Genomic DNA, 12,120 nt, shown 5'->3' on the forward strand with positions numbered 1-12,120 from the left:
GCTGATTTTTCGGTAAGGGATACAATAGATTATTTCAATATACAATTGACATACAATAATGCAATTTAATAGTATATGTATAAATACTACAACTTACTAGTAGAGTATAAAACAGACGTACAATATCAATTTACATGGCAAGGGTTGAAAACCATTATTTCTTAATTACATTTCAAGGTGTAATACCACCAAATCAAATTACGTCACACACGAAAAAGGGTAAAAAAAAAATCCTTTGAATCTGACAGTTGTATGAGTTTAACCCTGCATTTCATTGCAGATATAACAATTTGTGAGCCATAAACACACATGTGGGCTTCTTCAAAGAACCATTCTTTTTATTGGTGTTTCTGTTAAATATTTGGGAAACTTGAGGTGACATGGTTACCAAAACTTGTTAACAGGGAAAAAAAGGGGTGGACATTTGATTGGTTAACTTCTGGTGATGGTTATTATCTTATATGCAATGAAATGGTATGTGAAATGTTCACTGTAGTACTGGACAGGATACAATATTTTGTTAAATCCCAATTTAACAAAGATAGATAGCGGGAATACAATGGTGGTATCACCCCTAAATTACACGAGTTTCAAACAAACGTGTCACTCTAATAATTCGATTCATCAACAGATTTTCTTAAATTTAAATCGAAACTTTTAGTTTCCGCATATCGGGTTGTTCTTTTTTAAAATACCTGCTGACCATATCTGTGTCAGTGCAAAAGCTGAGAAGAACAGTTAATTTTTCGAAACTTGAAAACCAGTTCTTGTGTTCTTGTGTTAGAAATAAATTCCATTCCAGCTTTCGACACTTGTGAACCTTCAAACAGTCAAGCAATATAAATCATTACTTTTTCAGTTTTCAGAATCAATCAAAAATACTTGAAAACAGGGGATATATCAATAGTTTACCACAGGATACATTTTCCTCTCTTTCTGAGCTTAACTACTAAATAAAAACATAAAATTTAATTTACAAAATCTAAATAGAATTCAATATCCTCACTCACTCTTATTTTATCATTGGTCGCTGCGTTGATAATGGCATTGCTTATTATCTACTGGTACAATAAAGTTATAAATGTTTTTATCTTGGTGTGTGTTGTGGGGGATTTTTTTTTTGCAATGGCGCTTGTGAAATAGACACCGAAAAAAACGGCATTACTTCTATTTCCAACCAGTCAATCTCTAGTTTATATGTGTACAATACATAAACACGGTTAAAATAGGTTCTTTTATTATAAGTACTGAATTAAATATAATGGTAATGTTGAACAAAATAAATACATAAAAATATATATTTCTGGTATTATGGTCTTCATAATGTATATCTTGCTGTTTGCAAGCTTTAAACATTTACAATGAATCTTGTCTTTATCAATCAGATCTCTGTCAATAATATCCTTTTGTTGCACTGTTAATATAAGAATCAAATGCTCACGATGCTTCTGTTTGTTGCTCTACGACACTATCTTGTTCTTGTTTCCACAATGATTGTATAGCATTGAATAGTTTATTCCATGCAGTTCTATGAACATCTGTCATTTCGTCACCCATAATTTCTTCCAAAATATCTATAAATATAGGTTTCAACCACTGAAAAGAAAATACATTAACTTATTTAGAATTTTTTGTTTTCCAAGTAAGCAGTTTGTCCAATAGTCTTTATCACAATCCCGTCCTCTTTTCCTCGAATGCGTCCTACCGAATTAGACTTGTCGGTCGATTTGTACTTATGAGCAACACGACAAGTACCTTTAGTGGATCAGCCTCTGTTTTCCATTAAAGAGCACCAGTGATCACCCCTGTATTTAGTTTTTTATGGTGGCTTTTATTTACTTTCATCGGTTTTTTATTTTTATTTTGTCTTGACATTATCAGTTCGGTATCGATTAATGAGTTTGAATTTCACTTTTGAATCTTTCGGCTCTCTTTGTCTGCTCTGTTTTCATCTGAGGTGAGAAGATTCTCTTTTTCTCTCTTATTCCTTGGATATTTGATGCCTTGCAGAAATTGATTTGTACTCACATGATCGTTAAATAAAATATATTATCAGCGCAAAACGGGGGCGAATATGTCGAAGTTTAAAAAAAGAAGAAAGTCGAAGAAAATCATGAATTCCTTGTTAATTGAAATGTATAATATGAATTTAGGTGTTTTTCTTTACGTAAAATAAAAACAAAAAAACACGCTGTTTAACAGAGCTCTAAGGAATAGTTGGTGTCATATTTTTTGCAATTAACAACAAAAACCTTCTTTTCCGTTATATAGTTAAGCAACTTTTGTTTTTGAAGTTCCAAAATTACATATAAAATAAGCAGAGTGAACACCAGGAAAAAAGTCAGTTAATATCTGAAGCAAAATCAAGCATTTAAACTGTAAACATCCGTTTCAAACAAAAGTGAAAGACAAAAAATTAAAATTATGAAAGGAGTGTATGCAATTAATCTTTGTTTTTCCAGTGTCAGTTAATTTCTTTAGCAGTTTCCAACAATAAGACATAACTTGCTAGATAACTTAAGAATTCTGACATTTTATTCATTGATATCTTAAAATCTTTTATCAGTAAGATTTCCTATTCACTTCGATGAAAGAGAAAATACCACCGGGTGTGATACATTCTTCAATGTTCATTTTATCTGATTATAAACGGTTATTAATTTTGAACAGGAACTTTAAATATGTATTTCGGTATCTGACGTTCATAACAAAAACTCATGCTGAGGAATTTGAAAGAAAAAAAAACATTTTGAAAACGGTCTACCTAATAACAAAACATGAGTAGATAAGGAATTCGTTTTCCGACTGATTGCGATATGTTTATGGTAAATTCTATTTACAAATGGTTCGTCTCCACTGTTTGTTGTCTGTTGATACTAAGGAATACAATGCCCCTCATAGATAGTGGTAGTGTATTCGACTCGAATGATGGAAAAAGTGAGAAACTCCCGGCCGAATCCGACCAGAATTGAAAATTGCTCCTTGTTGCTTTCCGCTTAGTACGTGCCATTTAGACATAATTTTGTCATGATACCTTGACGTCATCGACGTTTTTTTCACAATTTGCTCCTTAGAATTGGAATTTAGTATAGATAATACGGAATGACTGTAACATTTGTTCTGTCAATTCAATATATTATTATTAACATAAAATTGTGGTGCACACATTTAAGCAACCTGTTACGCGTGTTATCAATTTCATATGTTGTTGGTTCATAGACAGAAAAAATAGTACACTCCTTGCTTAAATAGATCGTAGGACAAGACTGTCTCGGTCTGAACTTATCTCTAGGAATTCTGTCCTTACGTTTTTGCTCTGGTTTTTTTCCATACTGTTTTATATATGTTTTGTGCTTACCATGATTTGTGTTTCAGTAACTTTCCTTTCAACATGATTACTGGCATTTTTCTTTACCAGCTCTACTAGTGTTTCCACGTCATCCAGGTTGTCTATAAATGATTTTAGGCCGTATACGACTGACAATGCATGGACACGCAACTTTTTGTGTACTTTTACTTCTTCGAGGGTTAAACCGTTGAAGTCTTTAAACCTGTTTATTGCATCAGGGTACAACGTAAATAATCTGAAAGAAAGTGTTATCAAATGAATTCGTGTAATATTGTTTATTAATTTATTTAATATAATTACACGAGCAACATGATGGGTGTCACATATGGAGCATGATCTGCTTACTCTTCCAGAGAACACTGAGATAAGTTAAACCCCCGTTTTTTGTGTGCTTTGTTTTACTCATTCTTTCGTTTTTATGTAGTGTTTTGTAAACTGTTGACATGATTGTGCTGACTTACGAGTTTCGAACAAAGAGCAAAGAGCAATTAAGTTCCCCTATTTCAGAATCTATATCGTATAATTAAAAACCTTTTTCAACAATTTTACCATTGTGATGTCAGTTTGCCTTCGATTTAAGAGTTTGATTATCCCTTTGTCTTTCTCGTCTTGTTTACATGTTTCTATTAAGTAAGAATGTGTTGCAACCCTGATGCTGCAATTGAAGACATATTGATACAGCATTGCAAATTATACATGTCTAAGAATTAGTGTCCTTTTACAAACAAATTCATTTTACACTAATTTTTTATGAAAATGTGTCAAAACTGTTGTCTTGTGTTATCTTTTAGTCGTTGATTATTTGAAGATCTGTTTGATATAAGCTATATTTTTTATAAACTGCATGTAAATACAGATTGTGAGACACTTTGAAAATGGGAATGCAAGAAACTTCAATCTCAATAAAACATATTGTATATTACGCATAGTGATCTCCTCATATGAGAACACTAGACCGTCAAAAAGGATATCATTATTGAGACATACAAGGGTAAAATTAAGATATACATACTTGACAAATATTTTGATTCCATTGGTCGTTTTGTCATTCCAGATAACAGTCCAACTTTCCTTTACAGCAGTTTCCTCTTCTTCAGATAATAATTCGTTTGTACCGTTTTCAGACATTTTACTGGAAATAGAAAATAGCTGCAGCATAATAAAAACACGTTACTATTAGCAGACTGCATGCATATATAACCTTATCACCCGAGAATTTATAAGAAGACTGCATGCAGAAATAAACCTTTTAACCCCGCCACATTATTGATGTATGTGCCTGTCCCAAGTGAGGAGCCTGTCATTCAGTGGTTGTCGTTTGTTTATGTGTTACATATTTGTTTTTCGTTCATTTTTGTACATAAATAAGGCCGTTAGTTTTCTCATTTGAATTGTTTTACTTTGTCTTAGCGGGGCCTTTTATAGCTGACTATGCGGTATGGGCTTTGCTCATTGTTGAAAACCGTACGGTGACCTATAGTTGTTAATGTTTGTGTCATTTTGGTCTTTTGTGGATAGTTGTCTCATTGGAAATCATACCACATCTTCTTTTTTATACTTTCACCCACGAATTACAAAATTGAAATATAATTTATGAATGGAATGTTTTTCCTATTACACCATTACAACAGGTTACTTTAGCTTTATTGATGAAACGTCTGTTTACGATCACCAGTGTCTTACGCCATTAGATTCCCGAGATGGAATAAAACATTCAAAATATCCCCAACATGCCGTTCCAATTTCGAACCTTTCGGGCTTTTACTTGAAAGGGTTTGGAAACAATCCATCAGAACAATCAAATGGTAGTTACAACATCTTTTATTAACGACATTCACATCGTTAATTTTGTGATGCGTGGATGGTAATACTTAGAATGTATGAAATATAAAGCAAAATCGTGTGATAGAATTTACCCAGTAGTGCCAATATTGTAATAAGTTTGTCATTTCTTGTTTATAATGTACTTTTAAAACATTCTATTGATTACCCAGTTTTCAAAAAAATAAAGTGAAAATATCCCTTTCTAATTAGTTATCAAAGGTACCAGGATTATGATTTAGTACGCCAGACGCGCGTTTCGTCTACATAAGACTCATCAGTGACGCTCATATCAAAATATTTATAAAGCCAAATAAGTACCTAGGTCAGACGATACATGAACGAAGACAAACATCTTCAATTGAAACGTTTATATACCGGCATTGCAAATCCTGTAAATTCTATAATGAGAATGACTCAGTTTTTCCCTAAACGATTGAGTCGTATATGTTCATGGAGGTAAAATGAAAGTTAATTAAATAATTCTATGTTCTGTTGTGCATTTACTAGATGATACAAACAGACGTACGCACAATCGACTCTCTCATTTCGGCTACATTGTAACAGACAACCGTATACCAGTTTTCTTTTAGTTGTGGTGAATATCATTAACCAGCGTTCGAAAAAAAGAGTTTGTTGCTCATTCAGTTTGAACTTTAGTCTATATCGTCTGATTGAGAAGATATTAAATAAAGCCTAGTACATTCGATATCAATCAGTCAACTGACTTTACAAATAATTTAATATGTAAAGACGCATATAATTAAATCGTATAAAAAAGACAAAAAATTGAATAAATCTGCAGACTCCCTTTTCAACTGCATGAAAAGGATTTGAAATGAGTGTCAGTGTGTATCTTTATTACATAATATTGTTTAATTGAGTAGAAAGTATCATATCAAATAAAACTTAATCTGTAAAATAATTTCAAAGTCATGTGTTCTTATTGTCCTGAGTTTAATATATCTTCCCCGGGTACGATAAGATTTAAAAAAGAAAAATATGGAAATATGGTTTATCAAGTAAAGTAAACGACATCACTTGTTAAACTAAATAGTATAGCTATCATTGTGTTCGTTCGTCCATCTGCACTTCGTATTCGTAATCCGTCATTATCCCCTAATACAGAAGCTGAAAATAATGTAGCTTTCACAGAATATGATGTTTTAGTTGAATTTGCGCTTCTTGTTTTATTTGGTCCATGATTAATGGAGTCTCAATTAATTAAAAGTCGCCAACAGATTCGAACAGTAAACCAGTTTTTTTATAATATATTTGCTTTAAAAGGAAAAGTCATTATGTAATTGCAATTTCGTCTTAAAACAGAAACCTTATTTAAAATTTAAATGACTTTTCAAGGACTGTTTTTACATAGCGCCTTGAACATCTGTTATCTTAAATTTTGTTTCAACTAATTTTGCTGTTTTTTTACGTTTTCTGTAATCACTAAAATGTGACAACATGCGTATAAACTTCTGGTTCCGTGATTTGTTACGAGCAAATTAATAATATAATGTGAATGCAATATGTTTTGAAAATCACCGGAGCTTTTTTCGATTAATTTTATGATGCTTTCCTGAATCAAAACTGTCTGTCATTTGGTCTTTACGATAGTTTAATAAACCTAAGACCTTTGTATTTACATTTATTATGTTCCTCAAAAATCAAATTAAAAACAAATGATCTTTTCTAACATTTACCTCAACATTTAAAGAAAGTCTATCAAGACATGCCATATGTCACATAATGTAATATTATACTTGTCAATTTACATTTTTTTGCAATTGTAAAAAAAATATTAATAGTATTATTAATAACGAAAAAGGTAACTTACCAGAATTTTTTTTCTACTACAGCATTCCAAGACTCATCTATAATTTATTATTTTCCTTTGTGATGATATATTCTACAATACATAAATTATATATCTAACCACTATGAGAATGTTTATTTTTTTCAAGTACCGGTATGAAATTAATCACTTTGTAACAAAAAGACGGTCTGGTAACCGTTATTCCAGACAAGCAGAATAACCAAGACTTTAGTTAATAGTTTCTACGTCATTCAATTTTTAAACAAGCTCTCTACGGTTGAAGTGAGAAAAGAAATACAACATAAAACGTTGTTTATAAATGCTAGGAACATGTGTTAACTTTGATATACAGTTATAACAAACCTATGCATCATTTTTTTTTAATTTGAGGTTTCATATGCCTTTAAGACACTAGGCGATCTTAAACTTGACATTGTCACATACTAGTAATCGAACAATTGTTCGCTATCAAATATTTTTAACCTGCGTTTGCTTGATATGCCGGTGGTTTCATTGGAAAATACTTGATTTTTTTGGTTCATGCATGAATATACATTATATAACATGACGTTGAGTTAGATTTTTTAAGTGCAACCTCATATGATAAGAATACATTTTATTCCCGAGTCGAACAATGGTAGAAAATGTTTAAATGTTTCGTTTCGGGACTGGAACACTCACACCATGTTATCGGCCATCACTACCAAATGTAATTGTGAATATAATCTGTGTTCAAGATTGCCATTAAATGAACATGAAAATGAACAGATTTGTGTTTGTTGTTCCGATGGCCTTGGAGATATTATGGGATTTTTCAATCGTGAACAACGGATTTTTATTTGTGTTTACCTAGGGGGCAACCATTTAACTTTAAAAGGAGGGATTATTGCTTTTTGTCTGAGTCAGAAATTGTTCACATATTGCATCTGCAATCCCGGTAGCTGTTGATAGGGTTTGTATGGAACGCCATCACTGCCTTTTAAGAAGACGTATTCATATCATGTAATGGAATATTCATATGATGAATAGTGTTTTGACATCATGTAAGAAACATTGACATCATGTCATTGTAGTTCCTTCTTTTCATGCAAAGATGGCGTTTCATAGTTGTCAACTCCTCAGTATTCTCGTGATGTAACGGTACGACGTGACGATCGAGTCGTTTATTCGTATTCATATAACAGGATTACAGATAAAAAAAAATAGACCACACATTTTATTAATTTATCCAATAATACCATGAAAATGAACAAAGATGTCACAGGATGCCCTTTTCACTTTTTCCCGCGCTAAAATTTGACCCTCGCCATGCTATTCTTAATAGTTCGTGGGAAGAAATAATTTGTATTATAGTTGATCACATAAAGAAATAATCGTTTGGTTATTATTTACAATATTTTACATTACATTTAACAAACTGCACGACATCAATGTAATTTACATTTATGCATTGAACACCAGACGACAGATGCAAAGACAAAGTTGCACCTTTCACATTTCCGCGTGACGACAGTTGCATATAAATTAATGCAACATGTGCATGTTATAGTTTACTGATTTAAAATATAATCGGGATGGTTATATGACATAAGTAAATATCAATTTAATTTTCTTATGAATGAAGAAACGCGGGAGCGTTGTAATTCGCAATTGTAAAAGATGACGCTGATGAATTACTCAATGAATGATGAAATAAAAGAAACGTAGTAAGGCGTTAAAAAACAGTTATGAAAATAACTTTAAAACCAAGTTTAATTATCTACCATTTTCTACATAAGAAAGTGCATTTACCAAGTCAGGATTATAACAGTTGTTTTCCATTCGTTTGATTAGTTTGATCTTTTGTTTTGCCATTTGAAGAGACTTTCTGTTCTGAATTTACCTTGGAATTTTGTATTTTTTTATATTTTTTTATATTATTATTTTTTATGAAACTATTCAAAAAGACACAAAGGCAACAAAAAATAAACAACAAAAAAAACCACCAAAGGTTCTGAGATAAACTCATAATTTCACCCCAGATATACAAAACCACTGGTCAAATCTTTTTGGGTATGAATTATAAATATCCCGGTGGAGTTAAGGCAACAATAATATTCAACCCTTTATCAAAATTATATATAAAAACATACAGGAGAGAGAAAAAAAGATTGAATCGTGATAACATTTTCAGGAACTAACCATGCTAACAGTAACTCATTTGGCAGGGTGTAGACATTTTTTCGAAACTTTTGGTTTCTTCTGAATCATTTATTTTAATTCAAATCAAACAGGGAATTTTTTTCTTTGACGAAACTTATATCCAAATCTAACTACCTGAAGATACAAATATTTATAAGTATATTTAAAGTAATGTGTGGACTAACAAACGCCAGCTAAATAACTTTATTTCTTGTTGATGAGACCATGGGTTAGATGAAAAGTCGATTTCAATTTGCAACACTTTTTCTTAATCATAACCTTCTCTTTCAAGTAGTATATGAATGAAAAAGTCATATACATGTTATATATTTTTGAATGGATTACAATTATTTGTACAAAACAAATGCTGTAACATTATTTTTTACGATAAAAACAAATAAGTATGACATTTTTTATAAGTAAATCATTCAATTTGCAGCAGATGTGACACTTATATGTTAAACGGGATAGTTTATACTATAATTCACAAAAAAATGTAAGGTATTTACTAGAACTTTGTAGTTATTATGGCTTCAGTGAACAGATCGAATATTGTATCGTCAATCAAGGCATTTCAGTGAGCAAGAATTTATATATACAAAATTTCAATCCTGGTATCTTTGATGAGTTTATTTATAACGCGGAAAGAAAATACAATTGACGAAACTGAATGTCTATGTTTTATTTTTATCCTGTTTCTCTCCCAATGGTAACGTTAGCACTGTAGTCTGCACATCGATACTGAGATGATTTTTAACATAATTCACTTAAATGCTCCTTTGGTAAATTGAGAAATAATTTAGTGACTAAGGTTCTAACTCACTCATGCAATATTGACCATATATAGATTTGTCTACACTTTTCAAATGGTCAAAGGTAAAAATCAAGTTACTCAAAATAGAAAATGGTGAAAAACTAGCAATTATGGCTTGAGTATTTATGCAGTCTGATTCTCCAAATATACTATTATTTTGAACCCTTGAAATAAAAATGTTTATCCAAAAAATGTGCAGTTCGGGGGGGGGGGGGGGGGGGGGGTTTAGTGGACATTACCAGCTTTTTTCTTGGTTATCTTGGTTTGTTTATTTAAAGATATTTACGAGTTTCGATAATTAGTAAACTACTGTTGTCTCTGATTAATACAAAATCAAAAATGGCACAGTACACAAATAATGTGTCCAAAAATGCTAGTCAAATTCTTTGATGTGAAAATCGTATGCAATCAGAGAACACGTCTGCAGCCATAACTCTCAATGATCCTTTGAAATAAGAATGGTATAATATTTTATTTCAGGAAAAATTAGAACTTATAATTGTAAACGTGTTTTATGAACATTCAAAAGGCGAAATAGTCATATTTATATAGATTAGACCGTTGGTTTTCCCGTTTGAATGGTTTTACACTAGTTACTTTGGGGCCCTTTATAGCTTGTTGTTCGGTGTGAGCCAAGGCTCCGTGTTGAAGGCCGTACTTTAACCTATAATGGTTTAATTTTTGAATTGTTGTTTGGATGGAGAGTTGTCTCATTGGCACTCACACCACATCTTCCTATATCTATATAGTACAACGGCAAGTTATTTTATTATACAATAACATCACTTATGAAAAGAAAAACATTGCTGCAACCTTGCGGCAATCTTTTTAGTTCGCCAGAAGACCTTACATTTGTTCACCAGTGTTCGCCGCTAGCAGTGGCCTTTCGGCAAACATATGTAAAAGTTTGCCGTGAGGTTGCCACAAACTCTTAAATTTTTATATATGAAGGAACTAATGGTAAACAAACGTTAAGGCAGTCCTTAAGTTTGCTGAAACTTCGCCGCAAACTTTATAGCATACTGAGAATGCTCCCTGCACTAAAATCAGACTTCCTGCTTCTTTGAATTTGAAATAGGAGGGAAGTTTTTATGTTGGTGTTTTCATGTAAAAAGTAAAAAAGTATGATAGATGTCTGAGTTATATATGATTCAATTAGTTCCTGGAACAGGCCATTCATCATTGATCATCTCTTTGTAAGTTAATTTAGACAGTTTTTGCATGTTAATTTGCTATAATCATGATTATTGGTACAAAAATTATGTCAAAGAACCCCCATTTTAAAATAAAAATTGTGTTACACTCTTATTGCCCATAGAGAAATATCATTACAGTTGTAATCTTAAAAACTTTCAATGTGGATTAAGATGTTTAACAGGAAAGGTCTTCAAAACAATTTGTAATTCTATATTGTTATATCACATTTGTCAGATTTATATTTTATAGATATGATTTTTTGCTTTTGAAATGTTGTAATGCCTTAATTATGTTAATCCCAGTTTCTTTATAATTGGCCTTATAAAGACAGATCTGTTCTTGATTTTATCATACATTTTAATCTGTTAAGATAATAATCAGCTCAGTCTGAATTATGCACTGAGTAAATTAATAAATATACATGTACCTACATTGTTTTTATTGTGATCACAACTTTTATTTCTCTCTTTCACATTTCTTTCAAAATGTAGTTTGATTAGAAGGTGAGCAGGTAAATATCAGTTATTGGTCTTAACAATTAAAACAATTTAAATTTTGATCCACATGTGCATCATTTTGAATAAGTTTGCCGGAAGATCACCATAAAAATTGCCAGAAGATCGCCACAAACTATATAAGGCTATCAAAGTTTGCCAGAGGTTCACCACAAGTATTTGCCAGAAGTTCACCACAAACTATATAAGGCTATCAAACTTTGCGGCAAGTCTGCTGCAACCTTCATTTGCATGGTAAAAAGTCGCGTTAAAGTTGCCTCAAACTATTTGCAGCAACCTTACCGCAGTGTTTGCGGCAGATCTGCCGCAACAGTTTGCCAGAAGGCTTATTTTTCGGTAAGGGATACAATAGATTATTTCAATATACAATTGACATACAATAATGCAATTTAATAGTATATGTATAAATACTACAACTTACTAATAGAGT

General features: G+C 31.7%; 1 protein-coding gene across 1 annotated transcript; it reads right to left on the reverse strand.

Moving 5' to 3' along the window:
* Positions 1–681: 681 nt before the first annotated feature.
* On the reverse strand, positions 682–5,364 carry LOC134707523 (globin-like). Its single transcript, XM_063567361.1, has 4 exons — positions 5,340–5,364; positions 4,362–4,481; positions 3,359–3,584; positions 682–1,596 (listed from the first exon to the last, which is right to left on the reverse strand). Exons 2-4 carry the CDS (start codon positions 4,475–4,477, stop codon positions 1,438–1,440), a joined length of 501 nt encoding a protein of 166 aa, XP_063423431.1. The 5' UTR covers positions 4,478–4,481; positions 5,340–5,364; the 3' UTR covers positions 682–1,437.
* Between the last annotated feature and the right edge of the window lie 6,756 nt (positions 5,365–12,120).

This window comes from Mytilus trossulus, chromosome 1 (assembly GCF_036588685.1).
Source record: "Mytilus trossulus isolate FHL-02 chromosome 1, PNRI_Mtr1.1.1.hap1, whole genome shotgun sequence".
NCBI lineage: Eukaryota > Metazoa > Mollusca > Bivalvia > Mytilida > Mytilidae > Mytilus > Mytilus trossulus.

Coding starts and splice junctions, on each gene's coding strand:
- LOC134707523 (XM_063567361.1), bottom strand. CDS start 4,477: ATGTCTGAAAACGGTACAAACGAATTATTATCTGAAGAAGAGGAAACT. Junction 3,585..4,361: donor GGAATCAAAATATTTGTCAA/GTATGTATATCT, acceptor ACTTTCTTTCAG/ATTATTTACGTTGTACCCTG. Junction 1,597..3,358: donor TTACTGAAACACAAATCATG/GTAAGCACAAAA, acceptor TTTTCTTTTCAG/TGGTTGAAACCTATATTTAT.